General features: G+C 51.2%; 2 protein-coding genes across 2 annotated transcripts; both read right to left on the reverse strand.

Moving 5' to 3' along the window:
- Positions 1 to 46: 46 nt before the first annotated feature.
- TGME49_271760 (seryl-tRNA synthetase (SerRS2)) lies at positions 47 to 9,560 on the reverse strand (the record flags this gene model as incomplete). Its single annotated transcript, XM_002365781.2, has 13 exons — positions 47 to 487; positions 1,348 to 1,464; positions 2,093 to 2,172; positions 2,329 to 2,425; positions 3,369 to 3,488; positions 3,939 to 4,013; positions 4,477 to 4,542; positions 5,080 to 5,175; positions 5,515 to 5,609; positions 6,138 to 6,238; positions 6,652 to 6,905; positions 7,638 to 7,755; positions 8,659 to 9,560. 13 exons carry the CDS (start codon positions 9,558 to 9,560, stop codon positions 47 to 49), a joined length of 2,562 nt encoding a protein of 853 aa, XP_002365822.1.
- Positions 9,561 to 12,392: 2,832 nt separating this feature from the next.
- Positions 12,393 to 14,056, reverse strand: TGME49_271750 (EF hand domain-containing protein). The gene has a single exon (XM_002365780.2). It carries the CDS (start codon positions 13,777 to 13,779, stop codon positions 12,886 to 12,888), a length of 894 nt encoding a protein of 297 aa, XP_002365821.1. The 5' UTR covers positions 13,780 to 14,056; the 3' UTR covers positions 12,393 to 12,885.
- Positions 14,057 to 17,563: the final 3,507 nt, after the last annotated feature.

The raw sequence follows: 17,563 nt of genomic DNA on the forward strand, positions 1-17,563 counted from the left end.
TGAGTCCACGAAGTCCGTTTCTGCGCAGCGCCCCAGTCCTTCCCCGTTACATCTGCAGCGAGTTGAAGAGTCTTTCTCTGGTGAGGATTTTGCTGTGCATGAGCAGAAACTCGAGGATGCTCTGCACGTCTCGAACCCCGTCGTAGAAAACAACTGTTTTTCTCTCCTTGGTTTTCCCCAGGTCCTCTTCCTCTTGGTCGTGTGTGTAGAACAGCAACGCGGGATAGCCGTCTGCAGCGATGACATCCGTGAGCGAGACGTCTCGGTCAAAGTCCCAGAGCGACTCGCGCTGACCCTCGTCTTTCTTGCCGCGAATTGAACTTGGCGGCCGCAACAGTGAGTCGCCATTCCAGGCATTCGGTCCTGCGCGTCTGCGCAGATCCACCAAATTCTGGTAACTCACTACGTTGACGTCCTCGACTTCGTTCACGGTTCCATCCAACTCAGCCGTCACCAGTTCTGGAATGTGAGCCAGACGGGTGGCTACCTGCACAAAATCCAAACGTCGCAAGGCAGACGCCCGCCGGACACTCGTAGGAGGCACTGCGAAAAGCTCACACAGAATCGCGTTCTCAAAAGGTCGTCAAAGAAAGCCGAGATGTCGCCTGTCGAGCAAAAGGCATTCCCTTGCAACGCTTCTTTGGAACGACTCGCCAGCAGGACGCCACGGTCCTTTAGCTCAAGTCGGCTGGGTCACACGCTTCCTCGGATGAGACACACGCAGAAGGATGAAGTCGTCTTCACAAGGTCGACCGGTAAGAAGTTCACCCGTCTGTATCCGCAGCGCGTTTGCAGACCGGAACAGTTGCCACAAGGGATCACGAGTCTCACCGCATGTGCGAGCATCTCTGGAGCACAGGTCAGTTTCATCGAGACAATATCCACGTTTAAAGTGACCCTCTCAGGGCATGCAGTCTAACCGCATCGACGCGCGTCTCTTGTGGGAGGAAATCGTTTAGCTGCCCTGGATTCACAACCGAATTAAAGAGACCAGTTCACACGGATGCGTGCGAAGTCACGGATTGTGACAGCCAGCCGAGGAGTCTGTCCAGTTTTGGGATTTGAAGCATTTGTTTCTACATCTGCGCATGCGTCGACAGAGGCATCTGTGTGACGAGAATTCGCAGGCGTTCTAGAGGTTTCAAGTCGAAAACCTTTCGCGCGATACAGCGCCGGGCAACAGATCCGCCGTGTATGGACAGCACCTCTGGTGGTTCCGTAGCGGACACAGAACGTCACGCATGCAGAAGACCGTCGGTCTGCCTGGCCTGGCTCTGCTGTGCGCCGAGTGCAGAGGAACGAAACGAGACTTCGTAAAAATGTTCTCAATAGAGTCTGTGGCCTCACCTCCTCAAAAACTGGACGCAGCTTGGTGCTATGAGCACACCAGGGGGAATAAACAAAGAGAAGCATTTCCGAGTTCGGAGGCGGCAGAGGCTCGACGAACGTCGACCCCACGAGTTTCTGCAGAGATAAACGAAGGAGACAAAATTGCCAAGACATGCGTAGATCCTGTCCAGAGAGTTCCTGAGACACGGCGGTCGAATACAAGTTCCCCACAAAGCGTACGACACACCTCTCACATCGATCTACTCACGTTAAGGGAGAAAAAGGTAGATTAAGATACGTTACAGATATACGCAACTACACCTACACATATAGATATATATACGCTTAAATCTTATGGATACACAGAGAGAGATGTGCATCGCTTGACGCACATGGATGGAAATAGAGACAATTCCACGGATATAAACAGATATAGACACGGTCACAGTGGTGTGATTCTTTTGCGTCCTCTGACTGCTTCTTTTTTCATTTCTCTTGAATCTTTCTCCTTCTCTCTCTCAAATTGCGTCGCACGATAGAACTTCTGTCTTCACTTTCTCTCTTCGTCCTCCCTTCAACTCGAGTTCCGTTTTCCCTCCTGGCTCGTCTTTCGCCTCGGATTCGAGTGCTGGGCCTGAATTTCCAACTCTTCCATCCAGTTCCTTTTCCCCCTCGCAGTGTCGCGTCTCGGCCATCGGTTCCGCTTTTGCCGCCTTTTGTTTTTTCCCCGCGCGTTCGCTGAAGTTTCACGAAAGAGGCTCACCACGGTGTGCCCCTGCTCAGCCTGGAGAGGCGGCGGCGCGCTCTTTCGCGTTGGCCTCAAAGCCCCACCTCGGTAGTCTCCTGAAAAGGAAAGAAACAGAGAAAACCTTGGCAATTTGCAGGCGACCGAGAAAGCGAAAGGACAGCGGACAGGTGAATTGAGACAGCTGCTGTCTTTTTCTGTTCGAACAAAGCAGAGACGACGACTGCGTCTCAGACTCTCAACAATCTCCTCACTTATTAGGCGCTCCAGGCTCCCGCGAGTCAGAGGCTTGTCTTCACAAACAAACTGAACTTTGGAAATACGAGAAGATGGATTCTCGACAATCACCGCCTGCAATGCAGAAAAACAAGAAAAAGCGATGGTTCCCATCAGTGGGCCAAAGCCGTACGAATTCAGTCCTGTGCAGAACGCCAGACAGACGCAGTGAATAGGCATGTAACCGTCTCTGTGCTGAGTGCCGTTCGCAGATGCACAGCGTTCAAAGTCTCATCCACACCTGCTGCTTCTCATGGCCATCGGGGGAAATGCAGTGAGTGCAGGGACATCCGAGTACGGAGACACTGCATGCGGGAGCATCTGACAGGCCGTTTGCTCTCGCCGGTCACGATTATCTGTGGAGATGAAGCTCGGAAAAGAGCGAGTGATCCAAGGCAAGAGAAAGGTTCAACCACGGAAAAGAGACGAAATAACACAGGCAAACGAAGGCTTGAATCAACCGATCCACACACACACAGACGCAAAAGGACTCATCTACACAGATGTGCATATGTGCTGTTGTCTGCTTCAAAACGGAGTGGTGTCTGTACACTGAGAGACACACGGGTTGTCACCCGCCCACAAGTTTATTTATAAACAGATGCATATCTACATGTATCATAAAATGGATATGCAGAAAACAAATGCAGATGTACATGTGTTCTCGGATGTGAACATCCGAATATGCCTACGAAATATAAATTCACCAGATGGGCATCACATGCTCGACATTGTACCTCTACCAATCGAATGTATACGCCAATAAATCAGGTCGCATCTAATTACACATACGCACATGCATATATGTACATATATATATATACATATATGCATATATATACATATGTATATCGATAGATGGATCGATCGATGGATAGGAAGATCCACGGAAAGAAAGGTATACCTCTTAAAATAGCAACATATATATACTTATGGATGTTTACGGGAGAGCGCTGTTTCCAGAGGCGCATCTAGGTCGTAAAATGTCTCCTTTGCAGTCGGACTCTGTTTCTCTTACAGCTGGGATGTCTTGAATGGAGAGATTCAAGAAGTTCATGAGTCGAGCTGCGAATGCTCCCTTTGTCCCATGGACGACGGAGATGATCTCTCTGCGATGCCGCGGTGCCACCTCATGGAGCTGAAACGAAAGAGGAAAAAGACAACGGAGAGCGGGAGGTCTTTTTGAGTGTCTGGAGAGCGAGGCGACCCGCGCGAAGAAGTCGAGGTGACAGAGGGGCACACGGCGAAGAAGGAGTACCAGCGAAAACGCGACAAGCAAAGGAGAGGTTCTGCATGCAGAACCTAGGAAAAAAGGACAGATTGAAAGACACGCAGAGACGAACCATCGTCGATCGACCTAAAGGCTGCAGGGACGCGCGTCTCTGTCTGTAGGCGTCTTTCTTCTTCGTTCCTTCTCCTCTCGATTTCAGAGTGGTGGAAGGTGACCTTCCAGGCGCGCGTTTCTCATAGAGAGAAACGAAAAGCTTGCTCATCAAAGGACACTGTAACGGTTCTTCTTCTGTGCATCACGAGATGGCGGAGGACTTCAAGAATTTCAGTTTTTGAGAAACGCGTCACCAAAGCTCACCGCCGCTTCGGCTTGCCGACCCGCCTCGTCCTCGGAGCGAAGGAGAATGAGGAGCGGCCGGCCGTCATTGAAGAGCTGCGAACGCAGGGAAGGAAGAAAGCGCGAGAACACAGAGAATGCGAGAGAATGAATCGAGACAGAAAACGGCGAAACGCACAGAGAGGAGACCCAGCAGCGGAGCAACACCCAGGAGGACAGTCATCAGGGAAGAAGCGAAGAAGACGTCAGCGAGCAGCGAAACGAAAGGAAACGCAAGGCGAATGTTGCGACTGCAAAAGGAAGAGCGCCACGGGGGAAGAAACGACTGGTCGTTTACTCCTTTGTTCAAAGAAGATCTGGAACCGAGGGCAGGGACTAACGGAAAAACAGACCAAGGCGCAAACCTGAGAGGATATCCATTGCTGGAGGCCGACTCGAGCAAGCCACAGAGAACAGCGACGAAACGAACAAGAGAAAACCGCGCAAAAGAGCGAAAAGATGTTTCATAAGTCCCAGGGATGGATGCGCGTTGCCGGCAGCACCCATGCGTCCGGCCTACATCTGGTGCTGTCGATGGGCTGAAGGGAACCACATGAGGAAATCTCTGTTCTCTCGTGAAGCGAGCCTGAGAAGCGGGGAAGCGGAGGCGAAACGCAGACATGTTCAGAGTTCTTTGCAAGACGAATCACGAGTCAGATCGACGCCTGAGAAGCGAAAGAGACGACAACCAGAACTCGCAACTGGCGGAAAGAACGGCAGTGGACTCGAGGCTATCGGCTCGTAAGCATGCACTGCTCGAATCTGCCAAGGCGCGCGCGAAGAGAAAACGATGTGTAGACTCCTCTTTCGCGCGGCCGACAGCGGAAGCGCGCGTTCCCAGAGAAAGCCTAAAGAACGTGAGAGCAAATGGAAGATGCAGTGTCATCCTTGCAAGCTCCAGTGTGGACAGAGAAGAGCGACTTTTTTCTCGCAGGACAGACGGCTACAACGTCGACGAGGACGAGGTGGAAAAGACGAGACATGCGGCAGCGAACGGAGGAAATCGAGGTCTGGACAGCACGCAGAGGACGTCGCGACTCGCCATGCGAAGGAGCGGGGCGAGAAAGAGTCGAAGTCAGAGAACTCGAGAACAACGCGACACACAGAGGAACATGCAGCCTACGATGTCCTGTGGCGTGAGAGCCGGAGACGAGCGGTCCCCCAAGACGACCATGTGCTCGCCGTACGTTCTGAACAAAAGAACGCTGGGGATGGGAACCTGGGAGAGGGAAGCAAGTTCAAAAACGCAAAGACAATTGGAGAGCCCGCGACGCAGAGAAGGCGTTCGAAAGGGCGCGAATGTGGCGAACTGAAGCCAGTCCGGAGCGAGGAGGCAGAAAGAGGAACTTGGTCACCTTAAGACGGCGAAAAGGAAGACAGGAAAGAGTGCAGAGACACCGCGTTTCACAGCCACGACTAAGGCGCTCGGCGTGTACACTGACGCGAGAGAAAAGCGGAGAACAACGGGCGACTCTGAAGTGATGGACCCTGAAGGAAAAACCGAGGACGCCCCAAGGTGGACTTCAACAAAGGTGGACCACTGGAGTTGTCTTCCTACCTGAAGTTTAGTCGCAATTTCCGTGCTATTTGTGATCGCCACGGTGACCTCCTCGATCAGATGTGATGCCTGCAAGAAGACGTCTCTTGCTTGACCTGAAAAGAGCGGCAAACGCCAGACAAAAGTCCTTTTTTTTCGGCCCCGCATGCAGTTCTCCGCGTTATGCCGTGCTTGGCGCACTTGGTTTCACACAGCTTCCGTTTGAGCCAGAGACAGGCTCGTGTCGCTATCCGAAAAATCACACAGACGAAGGGTCGGAAGAAAAGTTTCCCGGCAACGATTCGCATGAAGGAGTCATCCTGCCTGCCGGCCAGTTTCGATTCTCCTCAAAGAGGCCTCTTTCCGACTTGACTCAAGAGAGCTAGACAAGAAGCGTAAAGTGCACACAGTCGATGGGGGCGCGAGCAGCGGCGAGGGTGGGGAGGGCAATCTACACCGCGCCTGTCTGTTGGCGGACCGGAGCGAGGAACTTTTTGTGAAGGAAAGCCCAAAGGTAAAACGACAAGAAAGCAAAGCGAAACACCGGCTTCACTTGGGGACTGGGGTCTCCCATGCGTCTGCGTGAAGCCGGAGAGACAGAAAAGCGAAAGACGCAGTCGACCAGGTGAAGAAAAGGCACTTGCCATCACTGTCGAAGACGCCCAGAAGTGTGACAGGATTGTCGAAAAGGAAGCGATCTGCCGTAGCGAAATCCTTCAAGTAATAAGCCGGCGCGCCTGCCCTCCTGAACACACATCGACAGTGAGAAAGGGGAAATTGCTGTAGTGAAGAAGTCGGAGTCGCATCCACCGTCACGCACCTCGTCTTCGACACCGCCCGGTTTCCTTTTCCCCCAAAACTTGCCCAGTTCTTCTCGTTCTTCATCTTCCTTTCACTCTTCTGTTTTTCCGTCTCTTCCTCCTTGTCTCTGTCGGGCCTTGAGTTCTTCTCTCCTTTTCTCTCCTCGTTCTCCTTCTGCTTCTCTTTCTTCATCTTGTTCTCTTTCGTCTTCTCGTTCGTCTGCGCCTTCTTCCCCTCGCTCTTCATCTTTATCTGCGGCTGTCGTCCGTCGTCCCTGCATCTGAATCTTCTCTTGTTTCTGCACTGTCCTTTTCCCCTTTCCTCGTCTTCTCTTTGCCCTTCTTCTTCTCTTCGTACTTCATCGCCCATCTGACGAGACGGTCTGCGTCAGGGAAGCCTTGGTACTCTTCCGTTTCGAGTCCCTTGAAAGGAGACAGGGCGGCTCCTTCTCGCCTTGCCGCCTCGAGAGCAGCGCGGCTGCCGCCATTCGTTTCCTGGGCAGAGGCTGGAGAGGATGGAGAAGCAGCAGGAAGAAGTCGGACGAGTTTCACACATGGAGCAGCGCCCGCCTTCAGGCGACGCGCGAGTTCTTCCTGGCCCGCAGAGTCCACCTGCAGAAGGCAGAAGCGCGACAGAAAAGCAGCCACAAAGTGAGGCACCCTCTGCGGTAGAAGGAGAGGTAAGAGGAGAAGGGGAAGCGAGGCAGAGAATAGACGAAAAAGGCAGTAAAAACGTAGAGGAAAGAAGGAGAAGAAAAACACAGGTGGCGCGACAGTGACGGACAGAATACGACAGAGAGAAGGAAGAAGAGACACTGCTGAGGACGGGAGAAGCCTGCGTGCGAAGAAACTGAAGGAAGCATGTGGAGAGAGCACAGATGACATCTCGTCTTGCGTTGAGGACGAGAAGCGGCGAACAACTCGGTCCACCCTCCTCCCAAGTCCCCTCGTACGGAGCAGAGGCCATCTCAGTATGACAGGCAGCTTCAGCACCAGTGTTGGACTACGAATTTCGATCTTGAAAATCTCCTTTTGCTGGGTCCAGGTTCTGTTTTGTCTCCTGACCAAGCGGGGAGTATGCAGTACGCGCAGAGGCATGCAAGACATACGACCAAGAACAACGACGCGTACAAAAGATGTCCATAAGCCGCATTCCAATGGCGAGGAACGCGTGTAATCGACCTAGTCGCCACTCGCGTCTTCAGGAAAACGAGGGCGCGAATGCCACAGAAGTGTAAGTTCTCGATCCGAAAGAAAAGTCAAGAAACAGTCGACGCAGAAAGCGAGCCACAGGTTTTGCGAGTCCCTTTCAGCACTGCGCAGTGCATTCATTCTCGCTCTCACCGTGGCAACGCGAATCGGAGGGTCAAGGCGGCGCAGACGGAGAGCAGCATCGTAGATTTCTGGGAAGAGATTTTGGCATCGCTCACACCAGGGGACGTAGAAGAAGACAACCAGGCGTCTGCAGAAAACCAGCAAAGAGAAAAACGCGAAACTGCCTACCGAACGAGTCGACCGGGAAGCGCCGGCGAGATGGCAGTCGGATGTTCATACACCTCAGCCCCCAGACGGTGCCCTGTTGTCAAAAGGTTCGAACTCGGCCAGAAAGCGATATAAAGGCGACTGCAAAGGCGTCAGCCAGACGCCGAAAGAGAAAGAAATCGAATGGCCAGACGCAAGGCGACGCGAAAGGGGAAGCGTCGGCTACGGAGCGCGTTCCAAGACGGAAAAGATTATTAAAGAGGAAACGAATCAGACAGCGACGTGACTCGGGTGTATCTACACGTGCACTCCGTACAGTGACAGAACATGTCCACATGCGGATCTCCGGAAAAGGAGACAAGTACGAGTTTCCTTAGTTCTCCGAACCTCCTTGGTACGAACAGATCTCCAGTGACTCGCTGTCTTCGCTGGACAATGCACAAAAAAACGAATCTTGGCTACGCCACACTCGAGACGGCTGAACAGGTTGGACGTTTCTGAGAACACTGAGAACGCAAGCGAAGACACATCAGCCATTCACAACTCGAAACGGAATGCGCAAACGGGGACATGCTAGTCAATTCTCTACAAAAAATGGGTGCTCAGCCAAGTGCAGAGAGGTAGGGCAAAAGATGTACATAGAGGCGCTTCTTGAGCAGTTGCTGTACAGCGCGGTTAGGACATGAAGAGCTGGAAGAAACTCGTGGTGACGAGAGAAGCTGGGGACCGACAGCCGTCGCTCATCTGAGACACAAAACGCTTCTTTCGGAAAGAGGGAGAAGAAGACACCCGAAGGGGGAACAATCGTTTTGACAGAGGATGCAGAGCCATCGAGGGAGGCCGCAGGATTCGAAAACAAGAAAAACACGGGAGCTCCACTCACTCCTCTGCTCGAAGGAATCTGTCAAAGTTCCCTGCGTTAACTGAGATGAGAACCGAGTCTTCTCCCTCCAAGTCAACATCCTTCTCCTTCCCCGTCTCCCCCGATGGTGTCTCAGTGCCCGGCGCTGCCTTTGAAAGGGCAGAGGACGAAGAACTCGACACAGACGAAGAAGAAAGTGACGAAGCAGAAGGAGATGCAGAAGCTGAAACAGTAGAAGGAGAGGCAGAATCAGATGAAGGAGAGGGAGAAACAGTTGAGGTTGAAGAAGAACTTGAGGGAGAGGACGAGATAGATGTTGGCGAAGGAAGCGAAGCCGACACAGAAGGAGAAGCTTCACGAGTTAGGGGAGGCTCCTCATGGGATGTGCCATCTTCAGAAGGCGGGAGCAACGCAGAGGAAAGGACTCCGACCGGTGCCTGGTGAACTGAAAGGATCGAGTGAGCAGGCTGAGGAGAGGCGCCCGAAGAAGCAAACGGAACTGTCTGTACTCCAGAAGAAGAAGAGGAGTCTCCGTCAAGACGAGAGGAAACAAAGAGTGAAGCAAAGGCCTCAAGGGAAGCTGCCACAGAGGAAGGAGAGGAGGCACAAGACTGCTGTCCCCCTGAGACACTGGCCTCAGGCGTTTTGGAAGAAGACGGCGAAGAAACAGAAGACGGAGCGGCTAGTCTGTTTGGAACTCTCAGTGAAGAGGTTGGATCAGGACTGGATGCGCGAGCAGACACGAAGAGAAAAACACTAGACCGCGGCTGAGAAAGTCTCTCAGGAGTCGCCGGCCTCACAGTGCCTGCATGCAAGTGTAGAAGAAAGATGAGGAGAGTAAGAGAAAGCAGAGAGACGCGATTCAGTAGAAGACACGAGGAGAAAAAGGACAGAAAGCCGAGCGTTCTGCCGTCATCTGCCATTCTGTCGACAGAAGAAGCGAACTGCAGCCAGGCGTGTCTGGCAAGACAAGAACATTCTGCACACAACCGAATCCGAACGAGCCCGTCGTCTACGATTCCAAATCCACGAAAACGAAACGAAGATACTAAGTAAAGAAGGAAGTTTATCTCCTTGCGAAAAGGTCGATTCGTTCCTTCAAAACGTACACGCGGACCCACCGAGTCTTACATGCAGAGAGTCCTAGCACGGCAGCGGGGCAACTTTTCTCTTTCAAGTTCAGCTTCTTCGGCCCCGGCAGCCGAACTGCTCTCTTCGAGTTTGAATTCAAGTCCTCCACAACCGAAGGAATGTCTCGTCAAAGAATGGAGAGAAGCGCGTTCCAGGTTCCTTTTCTGACGGCAACATCCCCCAGCAAGCCTCGAAAATAGGCCGCCGTTTGTTACTCCAGGCGAATGAAGGTTCTGTTCTGATTTTCCTTGTGCATGCAACGATGAAGAGTTGACGAGACCCACGAGATACCGTTTAAGATGATTCTTGTTGATTGAGATGATCTGACCCTGACACACACCCGCAGAAGCAGAAATATAGCCTGGTTAAATCAAGCAGGCGGAACGGACGCATGCCGCCGTTAGTTGTTGTGTCGTTGGAGAGAGGCATATTGGCACACTTGTCTAGGGAAGGCGGTCGACAGTCGAAACCTGCTACGCGATGGGATATTGGACACATTTAAAGACGAACTTCATTCGAATCTGGAAGAAGGAATTGTTAGTAAGCGCAAGGGTGTCTTAGACATCCCCATCTTGCATCGAGTAACGGGCACTCAAGGTTCAGTATTCACTCGGTATGATTGGCATTCTACACCTGGTGACATATTATGTGTCCTGTTCACCAGCATGTAGATAGCTAATGAGGTTGGCGGTAAATGCACACAATTACACCAACAAAAGCTTTCTCGTGAGTACTCTTCAATAAGAGTAGCAGGCAGGTGAGCGCGGTGACGAAGTCGTGGTGACCTAACCACTGGGTGAGTCGGGGAATGTGAACTTGTGCAGCGTCTGTCGTCTTATGGTGACCTTTGGCTTCATTTCATTCGAATTATCTATGTTTACGCTTGCCGCTGTGTACGAAAAGTGAACAGGCAAAAACTTTGCGAAGCTTCATTGCCTGCGTCCCAGAGTGGCACTGAGCTTATGTGACAGTGTCGCGAATGCCTGTCCAGGTGTGGTGGGTGCTTCTGAAAAGCGACAGAGAAAATGTGGCCACCCAGACAAAACAGTAAGCCGCGATAAGAAAATTTCATGAGGCCAACAGGGCACAGTCTGGCCGCAAGACAGGACCGGTGTGTCGCATAGGGACCCGTAACGTATTTGTTCAGTTGTGGCATCAGCAGTCCCTCCGATGGATTTGCCTGCAGTAGACTCGAATTCGCTCCCGGCACTGAAAGGTAATTCCAGAGAACGTTCCATGTCGCCGGCAACTAGGTGGCATGATTGGTAGCATGAGCGTGTAAAAGGAACCATAAAAATGTCATGGGCCAAGCCTTCCTTCAAATGGAATCCAGCTCCCTTTCCACAACACCTAGTCTTGAAAGGAGTCTTTTCTAGAAGCAAATGGGGAAGCAACAAGTTTAAGCGACGTTGCAATCTAGTAAGCTTCTGGCGTCCCTGGTAACAGGGCGGCAATTGTGCGGGGTGACGGACGCACACGCTTGCGCGCAACACTGATTTTTCTCATTATCATAATCCAGAGTGTGATCCCAGCAAAGCCATTAACAGTGGTGTCCAAATTCCCTGTCAGTAAACCGGGCATTCCCTTGGTCTTGCCGATACACAGACAGGATCAGAAACCGTTGGTAAGTGCAGCGAGAAGCAAGTTGCTACGAGGCGCTTCGCTGGACGTGTCCGTTCCCCGGAAAAAGTTCCCGCTTTCTTCTACGTGGTCGATAGCAGACTTCCTTTAGTCAGGGGACACTGTTTACGCTAGTTATTTACGAGGACTCAAAGAATTAATGCGGGGAATCGCCGGAGCAGGGCGCTGTTCACAACTCAGCAAGAAAAGAGCCAGTACACACAGAAGACGTGGAGCCTAGATCGGGGAGTGAGTCTGTCAAGCGAAGGACACGCGTAACCTTGTAGTTTTCATTTCAAATGGGATCGACCCCGGGCTTCTTGCCGTAAGCGAATGACGTGTGAATTCTTCAAGGTAGTAATTGGCATGGCTTGACAAGCAATTTTTCGACCTCTCCCCAACGAACACGCGCAGCTAGATGTATTCTGTGCGTACAAAAGTACAGTACTCTGGTTCATGATACACAGTGTTAAAGTGAAAAAGGAAAGAAAGGCGTCCGCGCGTTAGAGGAAAGCAGTTAAAGACAACCAAGAAACGAACTTGGCACTGCGCCCAGCTATGGAAGAATTTCAGATTGATTAGGTCGCCGACTTTCGCGAATGAGTCGCATTAATAAAAACACAGTCTGAATGCAGCAACGAGATATTCTCGTGTCGCTTCTTTTATGTCAACCAGAAACAGTCGAAAAGAGCTAATCTCTGTCAGGTTCTGCGTTTGAAATAGGTAAGGATACCTTGAAAACAAGGACACCCGCCACACAAGTAGACCTCCTTACACGTGCGCCTGCCAGAATACAGAAGCAGACATCCGATGTGCCAGAATACAGAAGCAGACATCCGATGTGACTGCCAACTAGCATAGTCGTACATATATATACACATATATGTACTCATATATATAAAAACATATATTCAAATATACATCAAAAGAAAAAAACCAAGCTAGCCCCTAGGCATGCAGAACTGTACCTACGCATGTTTGCGTATTTAACTATATATGTGTACATCCGTCTTATGGATGCCTTGAGTCCGCCGTCTACCTACATTTTCAGATACACAACAGCGAATGGGAAGGTATGGGCGATCGTCATCAATGTTTACAAACGTTTGGATGTGACGAAACTTACTGGCGACGCAACTTGTGGGGAGCAGCGTTTACTAGTAATCTTTGTTAAGCGTCACTGTCTCCGCGTGCTCCTTCCGCGTTTCAGGTAGGGCTCTTTCCTTTTCGTTGCTGTTCCTGTCTCTATGTCTTCTGCGAATGTGCAGGTCCGTCAAGTTCTCCTTTCCTTGTGAGAAGCAGCAAGAAGTGTTTTAGTATGCTTTTTTGAACATGTTCATGCTCGGTATTCTTCCCAGTTCAATGCTGTACAAGGAACGTGCAGTGCCTGCGACCACAACCGGTTATGCTCTGGGACACAGCAGATTAACTTTTTCTGTCCCCGAAAGCTGTTTACGCCCCCGCATTATCCAGAAATCGCACAATATGCATCCACTCTCACTGCGGGGGGTGCATTGTGTGGGTACTCCCGGACTCAAAGATTTTCTCGGGGCTTCCGGCGAACATTTCGATGAAGGTCGCTTGTTTGATGGCAGAAGGATAGTATCCCTCAAAGACATCACCTTTCGTGCCGACTAGCATGTTCCAGTCCTCCTCACTCATGCGTTCACCAAAGGCTTGCATGTAGTGTTTCAGTTCGCTTAGAACGACACTATTCTTTTTTTGCCTGTCCATGACGCGGAAAGCATCGGCGAGTTTTCTGGCGTCCAACTTTCTCCGGCTTTGCTCAGTCACGACGATATCGATGAATTTTGTCAGATCCAGTTCAGTGACTCCGTCGATCTGGAGTTGCGCGATTAAAGCGTTCAACTCGTTTTTCGTCCAGAACTGGCCCAGATTGCGGAGCATCCACGGCAGTTCCTCTAGGGGAACGAGGCCATCTTTGTTAGCGTCGTGCAGCGTGAAGCACTCAACGCAGTCACTATGGAGTTCCTCGCTCATGTTCTCTCTCAGTTGCTCCATCTCTCTCTGTGCCGCAGTGTCTTGTGGATGGTCTTTTCCCGATGAGTTCGCGCTACCTGCATCAGACGGTGCTTTCTGAGCATTGTCATGTTCCTCATCTACCCCTCCGGCCGGTGTGTCCACTTCGTCCCTATCAGCCGTACTGGTTGCGCCAGACAAGAGTGCGTCGTCGTCTCTGTCAGAGCCGTCTAGCGGAGACGAGTACTCGGAATTCCGCAGTCGCTTCTTTTCTTCATAAGAAAACAGGTCTTCTGGAACATGGGTCTTTCGGTTTTTCCTGACCTTTTCGACCCGAGTGAGAAACTCTTCGACATCGTTCTTGCGCGGACGCTGGCCGCCGAACTCCCATAAAGCCGCTGGCGGGTACATCTTGAAGAAGGGTTGTAGGCAAGAGCGCCTAGACTCAGTGCGCTTGCCTTTTGTCAGCGGAGCCTCAGTCAAGTTGTTTTTCTAAAAAACAATACACGGAAACGAATAGACAACCACAGCCCCGACATTCCACGAGGGAGCAAAGAAGACGCCAGGAAAATAGGTAAACCGGACGCACCAGCGAGGATCAGCCGTTCGCGGTCCCAAGAAGCACAAGGGAACCGTCCGCGTTCCTACCCAAAATGTGAACGACAGCAATTCTTTGTTGTGTGCAAGTGGGCATAGACAAGTGATCTCCAGTATGTCATAAAAACCGTGTCTTGAACCAGAGTGAGTGGCAGCAGCGTCTCGAGCAAGACAACGCCAGCACACACGTACTCGGGCCAGGTCGATGATCCCTTGCTGCGTGCGCCACGCCACCCAATACGGCTAGACAACGCTTTTGCGGCACCATTAGCCCTTAGACTTTGTCTACAGGAAACGTGTACGGTGAAACTCAAGGATAGCGAGCAACATCGATTCACTTACGCTTCTTGACTCGTAGTCCGGTCTCTTTTCACGGAGTTGCATACTTGCTAGTCCGACTCTCTCTAGTGTACAGACGGCTTGCGTGCGCGCCAGCGCCTTCAGGGTTGGTCATCCACGTAGATTTTTCTGGCAAACGGACTCAGATTTTCCACGGCCTACTCAATATCTTTTGCTCCCTCAAAATGCCTCTCTTCCTCGTTACGACGACAGGGTCGTGTAAAAGGAAAAGTGACCCCGCAGTCATCCACAGTGCCGCGGCACGTCAAGAGTCGACCAACATTGCGTTGATATTTTTGTGGGATCACAGGCAGCCAGGAAGAGAAATCAGATGATTTTTAGAATAACTCAACCTTTGTTACCCATGGATGAGATCTGGGTACGCTTATACAAAGCTGGTGTGTGTTTGCTGTAGCACCGACGGGTCTGACCGCATTGCCTTTAAGTAAAGCGCACTCCGGCAGTAACACACATACCAAAAAGAATTGTCCTTCGCTCTTGCTCCAGTATACCACATTACCACATCGACCTGTCGCCCGACCTGTTCCTGAACCACTTTGTAAAAACGGAGGCGCTGCTGAATGTAGTCACGTATACAATCCCGCTCTGAGTCTGGCCAAAGGTACATGGATCTTGACGTAGTCTTGACTGCACGGAACAGGAATGCGTTTCAGTGACACGAGAGCGTACTCTGTTCTTTCGACGCAGAGCCTGGCCGGAACCTTCCGGTGGCGCCAGTCACTTTGGCGACTGAAAATGCTTTTGTCCGAGTTGTGCTGTCCACGATGATCTGGCGTTGTCATGGCTGTGCCACGTAGTCACCGTGAGGGTACACAGGATGTCCGGTTTATAGCTGAGCTTTCTGTCCGTTTGCATAGACAACCAGTGGTACATCCAGTAATAAGAGACAACTGTGAAAGGAGCGACAGGTGCATGATGTCTTTCGAGGCGATGCGGTCAAACGGGCTCAATAACTCCCCTTTCCACATGCCCAGATACACTTGATATTTATATTTATGCGGCTTACAGTTCCTGTATGTCTGGTGTCGTTTAAAATTTAGTATCCTATCAATGGTGTCTCAACTGGACCTGAGTATGGCGGTAGCAAGTGGGTTGGAGGCAACAGCAGGAGCGGTCTTGCTGTGGCTACGGTGTTCTTTTATGCTTGCTGTCATAGTCCGGGTTACCTGGTGCGAGGCATCGAATACCTTCCCATGTAATGCCGCAGGTCCGTCAGCCAAACATCCGGTGACATTGACAACATCATTTTCTTCGTTGTCATTAGCCTGCCAAGGAACGGCGAACATGCAGTCCCACCTAATCTGATACAGAACCAGACGATGTGTACTGGAACCGTGTCATCAAGTGTTCATCTCTGCAAGGCTGTGGAAATGCAACCTTTTTGCCGAATGCGCAGAAAAAAAAGTGAACATATGCAAACTTTCGCTCGGCTTGAGATTGGAATTACGGAGTAAAAGCTTTCCTCCGTAAACCCCGAAGACTTTTTTCTTGAGGTAAAAGGGGACGCAGTACAAATGCATGCGTAACACCGACCATTATAGCGTCAAAGTACAATCGGAACAGAAGGACACCGACATGCGCGAACGCTGCGTCGAATAGTTCCCGGTGACGCTTACTATTGCGTCGAACTAGTACAACTTGGTTTGTGGTACTGCTGCGGTATTCCAACCATCACAGCAAAACCCCGACTGTGCGGAGGGGATGAAAAACCAGGGGTGCACTGGGAAAGCAGGAGTTCCGCTATTCAGCAACATCTTTCAGAGGTACCAAATGGATGAACGATGGCGGACTGTAGCATTTGCCTCGAATACTGGAAGAAGCGTCATGGTGCCGCCAAAAGCTTTTCCACCACAGGACGCCACTTTCGTCGCGGGGTGCACTGGACCACGGAGTCCACTGGGTGGGTACCGATGTTTGCTTGGTGCAGGTGAAGGCTTTTGGCACTGGAGTTGTAACGAACCCTGAGCAGGAAAGCGGAGGGAAGATTGAAACTGGCTCGGTAACTACCGCTAGGGCTGAAGAATTTTCTTTCACTTGAAGAGGCTGGGGGAAGAAATTCACGACTACGCTTGTTGGAAACCGATGTCTTTCGGCGTAGGCTTTACCTGTGCATAGAATGAAGAAAGCAGCTCCTTCGCTGTTCCGTGTCTGTTTCCCATTGATCGATGCACTGGCGCCCCCCGCCTTAATTCAACTCTCTCTTTTGACGTCTCTATTCGGTCACTGCCTGAGCGGGCATGACTCCCAGAGTCATAAAAATGATACCACAGAGACCATGTGGGAGAAGGGCAGGTAATGTTTGCACCAGCTGGTGCGTGTTTTTGAGCGCTGGCGTCAGGTGGAAATCCGGAAGTCTCGCTGTGCAGAGCTTTTGACTCTGCAAAAGTCTCGGCATTGTGCATGCTTTTAAGCCTACCGATCTCTCTAGTTCATATGACGTCTGTTACGTTGAGACCATGCGACTGGCGCGAAAGGACGTACTATTCACCGAAAACGAACGCGAATGCGACCGAAGTCCAAGCGAGGACATGCGAGGGTCCATCGACGACACACACAGATCCATACGGAGTCTAGCCTCCTTCGGGGTAACTTTGTGGAAAGTTAACCGTTCAAGAAGCCGAAGGATTCTCACCATGAGGCCTCGTTGAGGTTGGAAAACAGGCCCAAAGAATTGGCACTCTGCCAAGTCTACGTCATGCACGAGTGGAAAGGACATGGAGACAGCAGTAAAGATGTATTGCAGCCCTCACTCTCTCTGTCTCGGCGAGAAACAAGGAAGTTACAGGTCCCTCTTCATAGCGATGGTACTACAGTGCAGCTGCTGCTGAGGTGTCGTTGATATGTAGGCCTGTCATCTTTTGTCGTTTCCGTGACAGACAAATCGATGATAATTCTGCCTCATAGAAGATAAGACGATTAAGTCACGACAGAGAAGTTCGAGTGTTTTTTTCTTGTGGCATCCTTGTTTAGACACATGAAGTGTTTACACGTGCTGCCCATTTCTCTACTTCGCAGTCGAGCTGTCGATCAAATGAAACAAACGATCGAGGTAGCTGCTAAACAAACAGAAGAAGGGCTTCAGGCAACTATTCGCACTGGCGGTTCCAGCAGACACTATTTCCCGAGCACTCTCGAAGACTCTGTGAACGGTATACCGAGCTCATTCTGGCGTTTTATGCGAAATTTCGCGGGCCAGTGCGGTCCACTACAGCTTGCGATCATTAAGCATCGATTTGTC

This window comes from Toxoplasma gondii, chromosome VIII (assembly GCF_000006565.2).
Source record: "Toxoplasma gondii ME49 chromosome VIII, whole genome shotgun sequence".
NCBI lineage: Eukaryota > Apicomplexa > Conoidasida > Eucoccidiorida > Sarcocystidae > Toxoplasma > Toxoplasma gondii.

What these genes read in the sequence shown, in the direction of transcription:
- TGME49_271750 (XM_002365780.2), bottom strand. Translation starts at nt 13,779, where the DNA reads ATGTACCCGCCAGCGGCTTTATGGGAGTTCGGCGGCCAGCGTCCGCGC.